We start from the raw sequence: 19940 nt of genomic DNA on the forward strand, positions 1-19940 counted from the left end.
GTCTGCTTATTTATGTTATTTGAGAAATGATAATGGGGAATTAAATACTAAATTAAGAGAAATTCAGTTGGCTAACTTTTGTTTCTTGGGATAAAAAGCTGACATCTTCTTCCTCTACTGTCTGTGGGAGGACTGCCTCCTACTCTCCCTCCTGTTGTGCCTTTTCCCTCCCTACTTCCTCTGTAGATGCTTTATTTCCTCTCCTTATCCTCTCATCTCCGGTCCCTTCTGCCTGCCTTATCGTCAACTTCCTCTCACGCTCTGCGTCCTCTTCCTCGTCGCATCCCACCTCATCCACTTTCCTCTCTTTGTACTCATCCACCTACTCCCACTGCCCTCCCCGTCACTCTCACCTTTTCTTTCGGATGTTTTGCCACCTCCAACACACTTTAAAATCCACACTTGCCTGGTTGTACAAAGGCAGGACAATACAGGTTTGGAGGACGCATACTTTGATGAGTCAAAAATCCCGTGCTCCCATTTTTCAAGTGGTTACCTCAGCTACAATGAATTATGTTTTACGGTAAATATTACACATTGGTGACAGGTTAAGCCAGGCCTTACAATTTAGCTACACAAGGAGCTACCATAGTGTAGTTAACATACTTTTTTGGTCAGGTCTGGCTTTGTATTCCCTCCTTCTCCTAGTTTGCCAAAAGGTGTGTGAGCTTAACAGCATTAACAACTTGTTTCGTTTTGTCATCAAACAGACGCACGCCGAATTTGTGTTGACGCCAGTGGGTGTGTTTCACTATATGTGTGTGTGTCAGCATGTGAGAACCTGCTGAGTCCTGCCAATGTTTAGCTGTGGTTACATTACTTGTATTGTGTCAAGTGCCTGCAGACTAATCTGTGATGAGTTACGACACATGTAACTGCCAGCGGGCTGTGTCCAATCCAGCGGTGGATACGCAGGAAGCATGTCGACGAGAATTTATTTATAATGTAGAAATTGACGAACATTCTGTGGTCAACTTGCAACCCTACAGCTGGTTCTGTTAACTATTGTAAATAAATGAGGATAGAAGTTGTTTTTTGTTTGTTCTTTAGTGAGATCATTGAAAGCACAAAGAAATATCCGCAACTAAACACAGATACACACAGTTGTTGCTGAGAGCCCCTGCCCTGGCTATTGTTTCCACCTCCGCTTTGGAAGGGTCCCTTTCTTTATCTCCCTCCCTTGAGAAGCAGTTTGGCCCTGGGAATGGGATCATACGCACCACCTCCTGTTTACCTCACTCTCTTGCACATGTATTCTACACACACACACACACACACACACACATACACACACACACACACACGTTATGTGCCGCTTGGATTATCAAAAAGCCTTCTTTATGTGTCGGAGCTACTGGGCAAATACTCTCTGCCTATCAACCCAAACCTTTGTTAGTCAATGAATAAATGACAGACAATTAGCAAGACACTGGCAGGTGGACATACAAGTGAAAAAACAAACTAGGCCTCCATCTGACCGCACGCCATTTAGTGATTGAGTGAAGATGGCACAGCTGCTGACCAAATGCAGCAGCCTTAGCCAAAAGCTCCGAACCTTACAGAGGCCGTGTCTACTAAACCCATACTGCTGTAAAGGTGTGTAAAGTAGTGTCTATTTTAAAAAAAGGGTAAACCCACAGCAGCAAGTATCACTTCTGCTTACCCATACCTCTCTCCTTCTCTCACTGTGTGTGTGTCTCTCTCTTTTTGCGACTATTTGCATGGTAGCGGAACAGCTTTGCATGGGTGACCGTGCCTGGTGTCTCCCTGGCTGTTAGCGGCGAGCTGCAGAGGGGAAGCTTAGTCCACACAAAGCCATTTGATTATTCAAAGCACACACTGCTGACCGTAGCCCGGTGCACACGGGATGTGTATCGGAGTGAGAGGAAAGAAAGAAAGAGAAAGGTGGGACGATAGACGCAGAGTTGGAGGGTTTGCGATCTTGAAATGAACATTTCTGTGAATGCACGGCAACAATCGGTGCGTTAAAGGATCATTTTGGTTTGTTACATACTTGGTCATCATTTTACCTGGTGACATTCTGCTCACCAAGCTCACTGCTGTGAACTGGGACTTCGACAACCTCTCTAAGTCTGAACGAGGAAGAAGCTATCATCATACAGGTTCTAAAACAGGTTTTAAACCAACCCTTGCTTGGTCAATCTTATTTGAAATAGAAAAACAAGGCAAACCGCGCTTTGTAAACACAGTCAACATCAATTTAGAGACTCACTTCCTGTTCACCATTAAACTTTTCTCCTTTTTTGCAGTTCTTCCTTAGAGTCAAAAGGGGCCTATTTTAACCTCACTCCGCCATTCTGCTTCATGTATGTGCAGCAGTGTGAAAGGGCTGGGTGAAGAGGAATCACAGTCGATCTCAAGACAACAGCAGCTCAACAAATGGAAAATCTTGTGGTTGTCTGGATGTCGCAGACCAGCACGACCTGCACACACAAGCTGCGTTCCAAATTGCATACTTTTTCTTTTTACTTTCAGTACATGCTGCAGCTGCCCTTACAAAGTACGTACTGTTGCTTGCAGTATGCATTCAGTCGGGACATACGACTTCCTTATAACATGGCAGCTTGATCTTTGATCCTCCTGCTCATATATCTATATTTTATGAACTGCAGGGGGATGTTTTTCCTACAGTGTAAAGCAGCTTTAGACAGCAGATACTGTGAGAATCGCCCATGTTAATTCATTCAGAAATGTAGACAGATTCATCTCCGTTTCTGCTTTAATCATATTAAACATTGATGCAGATTTAAACACATCTAGCGTTTTAAGCACAGTGTTTAATTAAACTGTTTGTTTAAATTTTAAGCATCATTCCGTTTATTCCTGCGTATTTCATCTTAGGATCAACGGTCGGCATGGTGCCACGAAAATAGGGCCCTTAGGACTGAGGGTGTCTTCTGTTGACTGTGTTGTGTTGAATTTATTTGACTCGACTTGACCTACCATACCTGGCATACCTGTGAACACAGTTTTCCTGTGCAATGTGGGGTGTTTTTTGTGCATTTTGGGCGCGTTAACTTTCCGTTTTACATTAAAACGAGACATTACTAAGCCAACACTTGAGTCAATCTGTCTAATTGTTTGAAAGCGCGTGTGTCTTGCCCCACCAAATTCTATTATTGATGTTGCTGTTTTCCCAGATCTCAACATTTAGTTTTTGAGTGTAATGTTTTCATAGTAGAAATGATTTGTTTGTCATATACGTGTTTCTGGGCCCAGTCGGCCTCTCTTACCCCTGCATTCCTTCTCTTGTTCTGAGCAAAGGAGACCTTATGATACTAATCTGGCGATTAGCATCGGTAAAAACGGTCTTGTGCCGTAATCCAATTGGGAGCCGCAGAGCTGAGCAGCATTTGGTGGCATGTGGAGAGTTTGTACCAGTTAGAGAGTGCACACACACACACACACACACACACACACACACACACACACACACACACACACACACACACACACACACACACACACACACACCATTTTATTACACAGAGAGACTGAGGTTAGCGAGGATGATCTTGTTAGTGACTACGATTTAAATAGCTGAAAACTGAGTAAATTACAAGTGTCACACTTTTGGTTCTTTTGTCGTTAAGTGAAGTTGAAAGTTGCAGTAGATGATAGCAGAGGACAAAAGTGAAACCGATATTGAAGCGCAGTAAGATTTCTTGCACGATCTCACAGGAGAGCTACATTGCTACGCAGCATTAAAACTATTTGCTGCTGTAATGTCAGGTGTGTGAAATGTGTGTTTGCTTGGGCAGACTGCAGACAATGGGCTCAGTGTGAGGGTTAACAGGGTGGGTTGGGTTGCTCAGGGGCATTAGTGTAGTGTGTGTGTGTGTTAGTATGACCCAGACACATGGTGAGGTGCCTGTGCATGCAGGGGATGGTCAGTTATGAGGGGAAATGGGCAAAACCACAGACTCGCCTCAGTAGATAAACACATGACATCAATATTGAAGACTGGAAGAAGCAACTGGAAAATAGCTCGTCTCCGTCAGTAAGGCCTTTAATTCTCAACATGGGTTTGGATATCCACCACAGTGACTTTAAATCTGTGTTATGTTATAATCACAATTCCTTTACATACAATATAATAATTTTGTAATAATCTTTTCTAATGAAAGCAGCTAGTAGCACTAGCTCTAAAAGTCGCTAAATCTAGTGAGAAAGTTGCCAAGTCGGCTACATTGACAGCCGGTCCATCAAGTATTGAGCACCTTTTAATGCTCAATCGTGTAGATGTGGTTGCAGTTATGCGTAGTACTGATAAGATGGTGGCTCTTCTGCACGTGTCTGTGTTCGTACAGTATTTCTGCAGCGCAAAACACACGCGACAGTATAGTTTAGTGGGTCTACAATTAAAATGTTCAAGAGAACCAGCGTTTGGTCAGAGTTGAAGCGACAGCAACTCAGCTTTTCACATGATTTGAGTTCAGTGTGTAGGCTGCAGCGTTTTCGCCCCCTACTTTCTTTCAATTAGGATCCAAAGCCATGCCACACAGAGGAGAGAGGAGGGAAAAGAGGGGGAGAAAGAACAGCACGTGGAGAGAAGAGGGGGAACAGGCATAAAGGAAAAGGGGGATGACTCAGAGTGCAGTAATGTGCCTATTGTGGCCCTCAACATGCAGCTTGAAGTGTTTGTGTGTCAATAGCGCTCTTGGCTCCTCATGGCCCTGTGTGTGTGTGTGTGTGTGTGTGTGTGTGTGTGTGTGTGTGTGTGTGTGTGTGTGTGTGTGTGTGTGTGTGTGTGTGTGTGTGTGTGTGTGTGTGTGTGTGTGTGTGTGTGTGTGTGTGTGTGTTTTTTTTCTTTGCGGTCACTCTGGAGAACTCATTTCGGTAGATTTGACAATCTATCAAAGGAATATTAGAGGATGATTAACCTTGGCACTAAAGGGATGGAGGGCAGAACAAAGAGCCGATTAGTGAGGTGTTAACTGTCCTCTAATGTATTTGAATACAGTCTAGTAATGTATAACTGTAGGAAGATGTCACCACAGGCCTCTGAAGCGCGTGTGTTTGTTTACATTAGTCATTCTCGGTTTATACCATTCGATTGTTGTTGTTGTTGTTCTTGTTCCATTTGATCGTAAGCAGTCATACAGAGAAGTTAGGCCGCACCTCTTTCCTCATTTCAACATGATTGTCACTGCGAATGAAAACAATAATTACTAATAGTTCTGTGGAGACGACAATCAAAGGAAAACTTTACCCTTAAAATGACCGTTTGTATATCAATTACTCATCATGTGTTTGAATTCCTGTGGAAAACTTTGGTGAATCCAGAAATGGAGTAAATCATTGATGAATAGAAGTAAATTCTGGTTCAACAACAGCGAAACTATATCAAAACATCCATTTACAGAATGACACAAACCGTGCAGTATAATCCAGCCGTGTGCATCGTACTCCCCACACTCCTGCAATTTTTGCCAAAAACTCGTACGCCACTACCGTCTTATGCACAGACTTGCAGCGCTCCTGCGGAGGGCATGAGGCAGTAGTGGCAGAAGTGTTTTTAATTGTACGAATTTGGCGAAAGTGCATGTGTGTGTGGGAAGTACTGAGCATATGACTGGATGAGTTGGGTTAGTTTGTAAACAGATGTTGGTATAGTTTTGCTGTTTTCTTCTTCAAGTTTTCTTGAAAAGGTCAAGGTAACCAGTCGTATGTAATTGATATACAAATGGGCATTTTAAGGGTGAAGTATTCCTTTAAGGTACACATAACAACACTTTAAGCTAGTTTGTGGTATTAGATCTAACCAGTTTATGGCCCTGTTAAGAAGAATTCTGACTTTATCTGTTCTTAAATTCCCTTCGTAGGTTTTTGCTTCAGTAAGTACCTCTATATTGTGCATTTAGAAGTTACACTTTAAAAAGACAAACTTTAAGATAAAGGTTTTTCTGCTTAACCACAGTGAAAGTTGTTAAACTGATCGAGAGAACACGTGATGGAAATGAATAATGGAAACTTTCTTTTGGGAATGAATTATGTTAATGAGGGGCCTGCTTTCACCTATTCTTCTTCGGGTTAGAGTTAAATCCTTTAGTGTAGGTGTACCATGTGTTGCAATATTGCTCCACCAGCGAAAAACTATTGATCTATTGTGTCTTCCTCACTGTTTCTGTAACCGTAGCTTATGGAAACATATTGGTTTTGATTTTCTTTTTTGACTTTTTGGAAACTAACTGAAGATTTTTTACAATACTTGGATTGAAAGATACTTAATATCACTTCAGAAAATATGAATGTACCAGTTTTAACTACTTGGTCCATAATGTTTCCCTTATTGATCAGCAACCATACTTCAGGGCTTCCAACCAATAGTATACAAGGTCCACTCAAACCGTCTTTCCTGACTCTCGACTGTAGTGCAGGTATAGTAATACTTAATAGACAATTGTGCTGTTGAAGTCTGAGCAGTACAAGCATCAGCATTCTCATTTTATTGCTCATTTTGTTCCCATCCATCTTTACTTTCTCTCTGTCTGTCAGACTTGCTGTCTCTTCTCTTATGAAGGCCTGTTTTCTGTCTCTCCCTCTTGTCATGAATCAATGACTTGTTCATTGCACAGAGTGGATTGAATCCAAGGTTCCTATCGGCTTACCTGCTCAGAGCGAGCCAAGGAAAGACGGGGAGGTGGACGGGGATGGGTGGGGGCTGATGGAGACGGGAGCTACTACCTACAAAAGCTGGTTCAGAATAGCAGTGCATGTGTCCTTTATCCTCAGACCCCTCTCTCATGCCTGGTCATGGCTCTCATGTTACCTCACCGTCCTCCTTGATGCTTGGAGCAGAATGACTCTTTGTCCCTTTGCTCCTGCATGAGACTAAGCCCCTTCCACTTACTAGCTGCGCACACACACACACACACACACACACACACACACACACACTTTCTTTTTGTGCATGCAGGGTTAAAAGGTTCTTTGTGTTATGCAGGAAACATGTTAAATCTGCCATGTTTGTTTTAATATAGTGTGTGCATTTCTGTGTGTATGTGTGTTGAACCCAGGCTGTTTGTATTTCTTCAGGTCATGAGCTCGCTGTTTTTTTTTGTGTGTGTGTTTTATGTAGGAATCCATTTCTGTATGCACATTGACATTGTCGCTGTTGCATGTTGTGTTGTGTTTATTCAGTCATGGTTGTTTGGGTCAAGTTTTGATATCATTTTGTGATTTCTTATGTTTGTTGGTGAGACTGGGATACACTCTCACCTCCAGTCTCACAGGTTTACACAGATATCTCTGGTATGTAGAAACTAGCAGGTCAGGAATGTAAACCTGATTATGTAGCTGCACACACACACACACACACACACACACACACACACACACACACACACACACACACACACACACACACACACGCAGAAAGCATGAGTCAGGGAAAAACATAAAGGCAAGGTATACACACTACAGTGCAGTAGTTGTGCTCATCATTAAGAACATATGGAAACGTTTCACCTTTACACCAACCAATGCTGAATGCAAAAACACTTACGCAATATATATATATGTATGTATGTATATGCAATGCTTGTATATGAGGAAAGTCATTGGGCGTTTACCATGCAGACTGGCAAAAGTCTGAAAGCCACACAGACCCGAACGCTCAATTTTTAGCCTCATCCAATAAATGAAAATGCCATTATTTACCCAATAGTTGTCCCAGTGGTCTACTCTTTTAAACAGTCCCTCCTGTGTCTCTCGTTCTAACTCACACAGGCTAACTACATTTTTCAACTGGGGGCGCACCTGGCTGCAACTGCCAGCAATTTGGGTGTGTTGGGCATTTCGCTGAGATCTTCCCATAGCATCGACCGAATGAATAATCTGATTCAGGGAGTTGCAAAAGTTTGTGTGATGTCTCTCGCCACTGTAGCTCTCCGCCTGTGCTTTTAGACCTCGGTAGGGCTGCACGATTATGGCCAAAATCATAATCGCGATTATTTTGATAAATATTGAGATCACGATTATTCATTAATGACCAGTTACCGGACCTTAGATGCTTGGGGGGGGGGGGGGGGGGGGGTGCTACTAGCGAATGTTGCATCGTGCGCGCGGATCGGGGCGGAACACCGCTGTGCGCGATACAGAGAGCAGGGGAATTGTAAACGCGCGACCATGTAGTGACAGACGTGACATGCCAGCGTGTAAATAAATTAAGCACAAGTACTCGTCCTTCAAGCTCCCGTCTCTCTACTCTTCTACTTCTACAGGGTGCGCGCATGACAGCTCTCATCTCGTTCGCCCCCTGGTGGTTGGCTGACTGTTAAATTGAGGAAGCGCTTGATTTGATATGTAGCATAGCACGTATTTTAAACGTCAATATCGCAGACGATCATGCTCATTTAACCGTGGCAGCCAAAATCGTGATAGCGATTAAAATTCGTTTAATTGTGCAGCCCTAGACCTCGGGTTACAATACTGTAATCTTTGTTCTTCCCCAGTATCAGTTCTCAACTGGAAACACATTCAATCCAGGAAGAAAGAAGCTTTTGCACGTAGCTTTTAATGTCTCCTTGCAAATATCATGATTTGTATTATTTCCACTGATGAACTACATTCTGCTTCAAAAGCTCTCATCTAGCATTGTACCTCTAACCACATGTAGTCAAATACACACTTGTTCTCTTGTGTATCCGTAAGGAAAGTTAATGGAGATAAAAGGACAAAATAAACAGGAAGACTTAGAACATCCACCTCTGATGCGAAAACTAAAACTATCAAGTAAGTGAATAAGTTGTGGGTTGTGACATCATGAGAGCATGGTGAACTGCACCACGTCATGCAGCTTTTCAGTTGTCCGTCCTTTTGTACACACGTTCTGTGTTAGTTCATCCTCATTGTGTTTTCCTTCTTTGTGTCTGCCAAGCCCAGCGCTCAGCGGACGTCATTGTAATTCCATGTCCTCCTGGCACAGACCTGTCATTCACTGCTGTGAGTCAACGTGGGAGTGTTGTTAAGACAACAGGTCCGATTCTTTCTTTTTTTTTCTTCTTTTTTTCTTAAAGCCAGCATGAGCACAGACTCTACAGGTGACTGAGGGAGAGGGAGGGCAGGTCTGGCTACCATTTCTGTCATCTGCTCCATCTCTTCAATAGTGTGTGACCTCACCGGGGGTTTAAAAATAGAAGGCCAGGGCCAGCATCACATTTGTTCCATCGCTGACACTGTCAACACAAAAGGAAAAATTCCTGTGTTGTCGGGAGCTAATGAGGTCAGATTGATGACGTCTTTGCTACGTCAAACCCTCATTAAACACCTCATAGCCTTCAGAAAGGTGGTTCTTTCCAAGTCCCGTGCCTGACACGTTAACAAGGATAGAGGGAGTTATGGGCCAGCAGTTAGGGTTTGTGTCTTAAGTAGAGGGATGCACAGTGAAGTGCAGGTGCATCACAACACTCCAGCATGATTTCACGCACACACGTGCGCAGGAGGCTGTGTGATTTGTTGCACAGTAAGACGTGGATGTTTAAACAATGTCTGTTGTTTGAAGGGATGCAGCGTGTTTCCCCTTGACTATAAAATTGGCTGGATCAGGTTCCTGTTGTGATAACCAGCTTCTGTTGCAGAAACACATCAGCGCGGAGGACCATGTAGGGACATAGAGGTCACACTGTTTACAGAGCGCAGCGTGAAGTGTCACACACAGCACGTTTTGTACTTTATCCATGCAGATTCTCAGTTGTTCATCATCGGCTTTTATCATTGAACTTTGGCATGTTTGATTCTGCAGGAACGCAGTATTTCTGTTGCATAGTACACCGTGTAAACACAAATCCTGCTCCTGTCATTCTGTATCATCTCAGTCCACCAGTCGATCTGGACTGCACTGTTAAAAAAAACAGAGTAACAACTGCAAAACTTTATTTTTTACTCTATTTCAGTCTCAACTACCACAGGGCCATACAACGGACCATCCATTCATTTATTCTGACGTACTATTGTACCAAGTTGTGATCACTTTTGTTCTTTATATGCACTGATCAGATAATTCAATGCTGACCATGTCGTGGGAAGTCTTGATGAACTGGTTGAGTGGCTCATAAACCACCGCTTGAAATATCCTCCATTAACTGAATAAATAGGTGATATTGCATTTTTTTGTTCTTGTGTACTGTGTGTGTGTGTGTGTGTGTGTGTGTGTGTGTGTTCTCTGTGACTGTGGTAACTGCCTTATATTTAACATGCTGCTATTCTTCCTCATTGTACCAACATTATATGTTTAGCTATGCTGTTTAACACCCTTTGAAGCGCTATAGACCACATTCTCAAGGTTGCAGTTTCCTGTGTCGTGGAGGTAACATATAACATGATTAGCACTAGTACCAAGTACTAGTACTAATCACAATACTGTAAGCAAGTGCTGCTAATGCTACTGGCACTACAACTACTTACTGTGTAAGTACTTGAGGAATAATGGTTTATTATGGTGGGTAGAATGGTACTGATGCAGAAACTCAATCAATATAGCAGTGGAGTAGAGGCCTCCCGGGCCAGAAAAAGTCCTTTCTTTGTTAGTTCATGGACCTTGTGCAGTTTCCACTTATGTGCGGAAAAACACGTCAACGTGTTGATGTCAAAGAAACCACCAGCAACACCCCGGGAATAGCTGAGCAGTTGGCATTACATCCTAAATATCATACTCCCTGTGTGAATTCATAACCTTACAGGCTGTTAAAGTCATTCTTATTTGAGCCATTTTGCATCCTTACAAGAAGTAGAACTAAGGAGCAAATAACATCTCTGAGGTTGCATCAATACCCCTTCATGAGAATAATTCCATCAGTCAGTCATTGCACTAAAAGACAAGCTTGATATCTGCTTTGTTGATGAGTAACTACCTACATTCGCTGCATTATCTATAAACGGCAGCAGAGCTTTGGTTGGACGACACTGAAGCTGTTGCAACAACGTGTGTGTGTGTGTGTGTGTGTGTGTGTGTGTGTGTGTGTGTGTGTGTGTGTGTGTGTGTGTGTGTGTGTGTGTGTGTGTGTGTGTGTGTGTGTGTGTGTGTGTGTGTGTGTGTGTCTCAAGCTTGCGTGTTTTGTGTGGCTTCGTGGTCGAAGGTGGCTCATGCTGAGTGTGCTGGAGGGGAAGTGATGGGGAGGATGAAAAGCAGAAACAAGCGGCTTCCTCAGCAGGACATTAAAGTCTTTGTGTTCTTCACACGTGCAGCGTCTTTATATAAAGAAGGTCTATCTTTAGAAGCGGCGCTCTACGGCCGTTCGACACGCACTCAGGATCCAAGTGAAAGCGTCTCAACTGGACGTCGGTGCTGAGGCTTGTGTTGTAAACATCAGCGCTTGTGTGTGTGTGTGAGGCGACGCTAACCTGTTGCTCTGAAGTGTGCGTGCCCCTGCTGCTGCTCCCTTTGCTGGGATGTCCTTTCAGTTCAATTGCTTACGTTTTCTCTTGATTATCTAAATAAAATGCTCGGAGCAAACAAGTTAACTGGAAGAGCCAGGAGGAATTAAGTCATCGTTTCACGATCTACAGTTTGTCTGCACATGCTGCACCTCATGCGAAAGTTCTCAACCTCTACCTCTGTACTTGTGACCTGCATCATGTGACCGGAGAAGAGGTAGTATAGACAAACCAATCGCATATATGAGAATATATGAGCCCAGAGTTGAGGAAATGGCAGCCAGCGCTGCGGCATCATGTGTGTTTCTGCGTGTTTGAAAACAATGCTTTTAAGCTCAAATTTCACTCACAATAGCCTTGTTCCATGACATCATGCTTCTATGATGAGAAAGGTGTTTTGTGTGTGTCCGTGTGTGTGTGTGTGTGTGTGTGTGTACACACGGGGTGATATCACTTGTTTTGTTTGCTTTCAGATCCCTTTGTGTGAGTGTGTGTTTTTAATAATGACTGACTGAGTAATCTTGACAAATGTTTGACCTTAATGACAGTTGCAACAGCACACAGAGACCCACAGGAACGACACATGGCCGTTTTTCAGTCCTTGTTTTCGGGTGATGGTGATGAGAGATGCACCAGTTGTGCATTTAGAGAGCTGGTTGTTCATTTTTGCATCCCACTTTTGGACATTAGACAAATTCCTGTTAACCCCATCAGTGCCAGTGTACAGTTTAAATGAGGAGTGCACAGTCATGTATCTTATGATCAGATATCATGAGCTCTGCTTCTTGCGATCAAAATAAACTGTAAACCATTTTCCTTAAAGTATGTACAATTTAAATAGTTACCCATCTTATTTATTGGTTATGAATGCTGTTCTGTTGGGGCTGAAATACTCCAGTATGACAAAGAAATTCTTTAAAATTGTCTTTCTCTCTTTGTACTTTTAACACTTTTCTAGATTCCTTTGCTCTCTGCTCAGTCTACACCTGAACAGAACACAGCGTCAAACTTTTAAAAACAGGTTAGTTCAGACATTAACACGACATTAGCTTGCAAGAGAGGGAGTGGACCACATTGAGGGCAATGTTTGTAAAGCTCAGAAAAGATGCCGGAGCCCCGGCGTCGGCCATCAGACCTCTAGAGCTCGTCCAGAAAGCTGCAGTTCGTCTGGTGTTCAATCGCCGCAAGTTCTCCCTCACAACTTCCCTTCTCCGTGCTCTACGCTGGCTCCCTGTAAGAGCTCGCATCCAGTTTAAGACTCTGGTGCTAACCTCCAGGGCGGTGAAAGGAACAGCTCCTTCCTATCTCCAAGCCACGGTCAAGCCCTACACCCCCGCCCGACCACTTCCCTCTGCTGCCTCGAGGCGATTGGTTGCCCTCGTCGCTCAGAGGTCCCTGCGGCCGATCGACCCGGTCACGGCTGTATTCTGTCCTGGCCCCACAGCGGTGGAATGAACTCCCCGCTGACCTCAGGACAGCGGAGTCGCTGCCCATCTTTCAGCGCAGGCTGGAAACTCGCCTCTTCAAGAAGTACTACCCTGAGCCTTCCACGCAGCACTTATTGTACTTATACTAGTTTGTTGCACTTATTGTACTTATACTAGTTTGTTGCACTTATTGTACTCATACTAGTTTGTTGCACTTTTTGTATTCGTTTGTTTCTGCCCTGTACATTTGCTCTGGTTTATGCTCTTAGATGCTTGTTTAAAAACTGAGATGTACTTACGACTTCTGGTGACTCGTAGTTCTCTTGAAAACCTATGTTGAATACACTTATTGTAAGTCGCTTTGGATAAAAGCGTCTGCTAAATGACTGTAATGTAATGACAGAATGGGTTTCTTTATGCATCTTTCTCTCCTTTTTAAATGTTGTTGCTTTTTAAGGATGGCTCATAAAACATATATTGGTAAAAAAGTCAAGACTGATATCTGATAAGGAAAGCTGGAAAAGCCCAGAAGAAAAGTGAGGAGAGGTTGATAAACAAGGAACTCGGGAGGAAATTAAGAGTGATGGGACAAAAAAAAAAAGGGAGGGGTTTGGGTAAAGAAAACCTAGTCCATAATTCATTTCACTCATAATGGCTTCATTGGCCCGAAGAGCTGCAGGAATAGTGCAGACAACGCAGGGCAACCTGATCCCTGGTAACCCAAAGAAACCGGCTAGAGACACAGCCCTGTCTCCAGGCAAACCACACTACATTATACTACAGTCTGTATGATACTACAGTCAGCTCTTTGTCTGCAGACTGCACAAACACAGTCTCTTGCAACAATACCTATACCCCCTCCCCCAACGCACACATATATACATATATACACACATATAGAGGTGATTATGTAATTACAAGACAGAAAATGCCATTTTTCCTCATGTTGCAAACAGAAGTAATGCGCGGCTTTTGTGCTCTTCCCACCCTGTACTTTCACTGAGAACTGGGACAGGGATAGCAGAAAAGAAAGAAGAAAATTGTCATTTTCACTGAGGTAACTGCGGTTTTGGGGAGTCGGGATATTGTGCTTTTCAGTGGAGCTGTAAAAGACTTGTGGTCTGCACAGACCTGGCAGCTTCAGTCGCGGTCGGTACGCTGTGTATGTTCTGGAGCAAAGGGGCGGGATTATATGACTAGCCTTGTTTCTTGAGTTGCTCAGGAAAAGAAGCGAGCAGTAACAGTAATAGTCTGGGGGTTTATAGCGGGAGAAGCTGGCATCAAACGGCAGAATTGGGCTTAGGCTGAGGGTTGTCTGTGGATTTGGGCTGAGCTGGGTGTCTCCTCTGATCTGGGCTCTGCGGGTGTTTTGTAATTACAAGTGGCAGCGGTTGGTCTTATTTGTGGCAATCCCAGGTAGCGATCCATGCAGTTATTACTGGACTCACTGTCGGAGAACTTGTGGTGTTTTTGAAAGTCTGGTCTTGGTAAAGTTGGAGCCTCGTCTTATTAGTATGTGTGTCATTTAATTGACTCAAATCCAGAAACATTAAGGTTAATAGGTCAAAGAAGAGCCTATTTTTTTTTTTATTTTATTCTTTGAGCGCTTGTGGTATCTGGACATGCAGACAGTTTGGGTTTTATCTGGCCATCTCAGTACAATGGAGATGATTGGAATTTCTGTTGACAAACTTCAACAGCAGCCTCTCTTTATAGAAACAGTGTCCCCGTTACTCTGGATAATCTACAGGCCTCACTGAGTTGTGTGTCACTGCAAATACTACCAAAGAAATAGTCCCTATGAAAACACTTCATATGTCGTTCTCTCACTGCAATATATATATAACATGTCCTTTTATGCGGTGTCCTTAAAGCTATCGATGCTTTGTTCACTCTTTTGCTGCTGACCTTTTTATAGCGTTTATAGCCTTTTTATGGCGTTTCAAATGTCCCACCTCCACCCCAGCATCCACCTGACGGTCCTGAGTCTATTCATTATGATCATCACTCCTCACTCTCCTCTGAGCTGAGCTCGGTGCTTCCTAAAAGTTTGGTGGTGAATCACTTATAAGATATAAGACTGCGCTACACTCTTCTCATGTGCGTTCCGTAATCGTGCTTCTGGGTTTTCCTTTGGCATGCTTGTGAATCAACTTTGCATAATAGCTGGGCTAAACAAACAGAGGTATTATTGAAATGCTTGCACTTCATTGATTTGCTTTCACACCTCTTACCACTGCTGTTTGTATTCTAGCTCCTTGGTGCTATGTTGTTGGCGTGCCCTCGTGTCTGTGATTTATGTTTTGGGTGTAATGTTTGTTTTACGGGTTAAGAATCTTCTGCAGATGTTTGTGTGCCACTCTGTGTGCTATTGATAACTTGTAGTTGACTGTGGGGTCAGTAGCAGTAGCCCGCTGCTGGGGCGTGGTTGACTCACTGTGTAGCTTGGCAGCGGTACAAGTCAGGCCTGGATTTCAGATGCGGTGATGTGGAGTGCCTGTTGGGGGAAACTGAGAGGGAGGCTGTGTGTGTGTGTGTGTGTGTGTGTGTGTGTGTGTGTGTGTGTGTGTGTGTGTGTGTGTGTATTTAGGAGAGGAGAAGGGAAGTGGGGGGAAGAGAGGGTGTGTGTTGCTGTTTGTACGGAGGGCGTGTCTGTTGGTAAGTGAGGATGAGGTGTTTGTGTGTCATTGTGTCGTTTCAAGGTGGAGACCAGGGTTCCCCTTCCTGTAAGTTGTTAGAGCTATGGATGAAGACTCCTCCACTATGGGAAAAGCAACAACAAGAGAGACTGTGTGTGTGTGTGAAGTAATTTTCTTTCTACTTCTGATCTCACTCAGTGTGTCAAGTGTATTCCTTCTTAAAAGATACATTTTAAAGCTCAGCGCATGTCTTTCCCTTGCCTTCTCTCTGTTTCCCTTCTGTGTGTGTGTCTGTGTGTGTGTGTGTGTGTGTGTGTGTGTGTGTGTGTAGCTGTGGTGTCCTGTGTTGTGTGGCCACTGAAGTGAACCAGACAGCATTAAGTATTCAGGAGGGCAGGGTTTCCCTATGACAGCCTCCTTTGCTCTGCTGACTTCTGACTGACAGTCTCATCCCTCATATCTTTGGAAGGGCTTCATGGAAACACGTGTGTGTGTGTGTGTGTCTGTGTTTGTGTGTGTGTGTGTCTCTGTGTGTGTGTGTTCTTGCATAGAACTGAAAGGAAGATAGGATTGAGTTTCTCCTTTTGTCTTACTTTCCATATTAACCAAGTTGCTTGATTTGTGGAATTCAGCCAGTGGTACTTGTGTATCAGTGGTTACACTTTGTGTGTGTGTGTGTGTGTGTTTGCATGGTTGTCTGTTTGATGGCTGCTATGTATTCCAGGTGCTTTTACATAGAAGGGTATGATATAATTAACTGAGAACAGACACTGGTGTGCTTGAGAAAATTTGGACTTTCCTGTGTTATACCTGCATGTACCATGCTCACAGTGTTTCCAGATGCCACAGCAGATCTGGTTATTGTTCATAAATAACAACGGAGCTGTGACTGTTTAGGATGTTTGGTGTAGTTTTGAGTATAGTATGAAGTAGATGTGCATTAGCTAAAAAAAAAAATAAATAAATTATTGCAAATATTCCAAACAACCATGGGACAAATATTAATACAAACAAATTCTGAAATAAATATTATCCAATTTGACAATGTCATTCATTAAAATAATGTTTTGAATTGAAAACATAAATGTTCCAGCCTTATATGTGTTTGGTTCAGATTGTGTATTCGCTCTTTGTTTTAGTCGGACTGAACATGTTCTGCCATAAGCTCACCATTTTAGCTTTTATTATTGATATCTGATATAGTATTGGATTAAATAAAAAGCAACGTTTTATTAACAAGTCCATTATACTTTCTCTTCTCTAGTTCCCAGAGTGCGGCTTCTATGGCATCTATGACAAGATTCTGCTGTTCAAGCATGACACAACCACCAACAACATCCTGCAACTGGTTAACGGTGCCAGTGACATTCAGGAGGGAGATCTTGTGGAGGTGGTGCTCTCTGGTAAGTCACCAGCTCTCTCCTCTTTTCTCTGTTATCTCTCTTTTATTACTGTTGTTGCTCTGCACCACAACTCCTGAAATCAGTCCTTATCTTCTTACTTTACTATAGGCGATATCTTACACTTGCCTACTCTAGTAGTACAACTATTATATTGTTTCAAGCTCTCATGCTCCCCCGTCAGGAAGAAAACCCTTTTCTTTTTCTATCCCGTTTCCATCTTACGCCGTACACCTGTTTTCTCTTTTAGCGGCAGCCACGTTTGAAGATTTCCAGATTCGGCCCCATGCACTCAACGTGCACTCATACCGGGCCCCAGCCTTCTGTGATCACTGTGGAGAGATGCTGTTTGGACTGGTCAGACAAGGGCTCAAGTGTGACGGTGAGGGAAGTAGAGAGATGAAGTGGTGAATAAGAAAACGATGATGTCGTCCACAATTTTCTCTTGAGAAATTAATTGTAACACTCACCAAACATTCTCCACCTTCTCCACTCTTCTGCTCTGTTGGTCCATGCCGCCCCCTGCAGGATGTGGACTTAACTACCACAAGCGCTGTGCGTTCAGCATCCCAAACAACTGCAGTGGAGCTCGCAAACGCCGTCTGTCCACAACCTCCCTGAGCAGCAGCCAGTCGCTGCGTCTCTCTACCACTGACTCGGTGTACAGTTTAGGGACGGCCTCCACCTGCGCTGAGGACACCAGCCTCGTTCGCTCACACACACAAATGGTACTGGTGGATTAATGCACACAATGCCCTGTTTAGGTTTAACCTATTAAAGTTAAAGAGCCTCCAACATTTATTTGACCACATCTAACAGCTTTGCTTTGGTTATGTTGTTGTCACAAATTGGGTAAAGCCACTTTAACTCTTTTAAGTCACTTATTTAGAAGGTTTTAGGTTAAGACTGTAACCAAATATGTGATGGACTCCTTATTTTGTGATGGCAGTGAAACCACTGCTAACTTTCCAGAAGCAATATCCTGGTTACTCAAGATAATACACAGACTTTCCTTCCCAAACAACTTCCCCTGGAACTTCTTTCTAACAAAGGTGTTAAAATGGATACCTCAAAAACACTTAAAGTACAATGATCAGTTCAATCAAGAAGAAAAAAAACAATATAAGCAATTAACTAATTGATAGGGGCCCTATTAATCTATTGTAATTAAAGAAGAGAAAGGGAACTATTTAGAGAGGAAACACAAGCTGCTATCAATATATTTATACTAACAATGTATCAAATGACAATGTAAAAGCTTTTTACTAAATTTCAGCTAATTGCTTGCTGTCCGGACTGCAACTTTACTGTTTTGGTTCACTACGACTGCTCTAAGTGTCGTCCTAAACTGCATGCAGCTGCTTTTAGTGAACAAGCTCTAAAAAGCCACTGTACTTTGTACCAAACAGCAGACAGACACAGGAACATAGTGGAGCATTTATCAGTTATAAAGAGTTGATAAAGACCAAAAGCATAACAAAAAGAGAGTAAAATATTACACTTACAATCGTCATAATCCGTAACCGCTATATGTGTAAGCAGCTGTTTGCTAACAAGTTCGCCATAGATGATGATATGTCAATGTTGTGTTCATAACTTGTTTCTGCTGCCTCCAAGGGGCCAAACAAAATCAGTTATTCATAGGTTTAAAGATTGGACTTTTTTTTAAATAAAATAATTCTTTAGTAAGTACATGTTGCCAAAAGTAGATAATAGTGTCCTTACAATTTTAGTTTTTTCCCCACACTAAATGTAATTGACGATCTTTGTTTCCTTTCTATTTTTCCCGCTAGCCACGGACCCCCAGTGACGCCCGACGCTTCTACACAGGTCGACCAGTTCATTTAGACAAGATCCTGATGAGCAAGGTCAAGGTGCCGCACACGTTCGCTGTCCACTCGTACACACGACCGACGGTGTGTCAGTACTGCAAGAGGCTTCTTCGAGGTCTGTTCAGGCAGGGCCTGCAGTGCAAAGGTGAGTACAGACAAAGAGAGAGACTCATTTCGAATATTATCAGACGAATATTAACTAAATCTAATATTATTATATGTAATATAATCAAAATGTGTTTTATTTCTCTCAGACTGCAAGTTTAACTGCCATAAACGCTGCGTGTACAAGGTTCCTAATGACTGCCTCGGGGAGACAATTGGAGGTGAGGGAATATAAAAATATATCACCATTCAGATGTCTTTATGACTCTGTTAACGCTCCATGGATTTGATGAAAGTATTTAATTTGTATCTGCATGTTTCCATTGGCATAACTAGGTCACTTTAATAACCATACATGATACATTATCTAACAAGGCTGAAACTCACGGGCACTAATGTTTTTATCTTCTCAGAAAACAGAAGTAACTGCGGTAAGTATCACCGGTACTCCGTATTGATGCATGTACAGCTGTAGTCTTCTTACAGAGGTCGTAGTTGCAGTCATAGTGGTAGCAAGTAGTAGTATTTATTCACAGCATTTTAAACTCATAGTTACTTTAAATCAAGTTACCCTCAACCCCTTCTCTCCTCTTCCTTCGCCTCAGACTTGTTGAGTCCCAGTGCTGACCCTGAGGTGCCCATGGACTACAGTAGTGAGTACGACGCCTCGGACAAGTCTTCAATAGATGACTCAGACGAGGCCTGCAGCATCCCTGGGTCCTTTTCTCCTGACAACAACCAGGACGGAGCCAGCGGAGACCAGAGGTATGAGGAAAACCAAAGTTAACGGTGCACACAGAGACTAAAACATGCATTTTACCTTCCGTGTTCTGTCCTCCTCCTTCTAGTGTTTACATCCCGTTAATGAGGGTGGTGCAGTCGGTGAGGCAGACAACCCGTCGATCCAGTACGGCTATCAAGGAAGGATGGATGGTTCACTACAGCAATAAGGACACACTGGTAAAAACATTACCCATAACTCCCATGCTATCGCCTATAAAGCAGTTCACCGGAATAGTACCTCTTGTCATTATTGTAGAGGGCTGAACATACAGATTTAAGTCAATCTATTCTAGATGCACTTCCTTTTCTATGATTTACTGCAGAAAGTTTGTTTTGTTTACTTTCCACTCACTCAGG

The 19940-nt window shown here is 43.0% G+C and overlaps 1 protein-coding gene across 1 annotated transcript in view; it reads left to right on the forward strand.

Annotated features, from left to right (window-relative positions):
* Positions 1 to 19940, forward strand: part of prkd2 (protein kinase D2) — a 33326-nt gene that overhangs the window by 5818 nt on the left and 7568 nt on the right. The window contains exons 2-9 of the mRNA XM_079166875.1: positions 16728 to 16866; positions 17114 to 17245; positions 17392 to 17591; positions 18657 to 18840; positions 18950 to 19021; positions 19214 to 19231; positions 19406 to 19565; positions 19649 to 19760. Coding sequence (XP_079023001.1) covers positions 16728 to 16866; positions 17114 to 17245; positions 17392 to 17591; positions 18657 to 18840; positions 18950 to 19021; positions 19214 to 19231; positions 19406 to 19565; positions 19649 to 19760 — 1017 coding nt within the window. The remainder of the gene's footprint in view (positions 1 to 16727; positions 16867 to 17113; positions 17246 to 17391; positions 17592 to 18656; positions 18841 to 18949; positions 19022 to 19213; positions 19232 to 19405; positions 19566 to 19648; positions 19761 to 19940) is intronic.

This window comes from Pholis gunnellus (genome assembly GCF_910591455.1).
Source record: "Pholis gunnellus genome assembly, chromosome: 9".
Taxonomy (NCBI): Eukaryota; Metazoa; Chordata; class Actinopteri; order Perciformes; family Pholidae; genus Pholis; species Pholis gunnellus.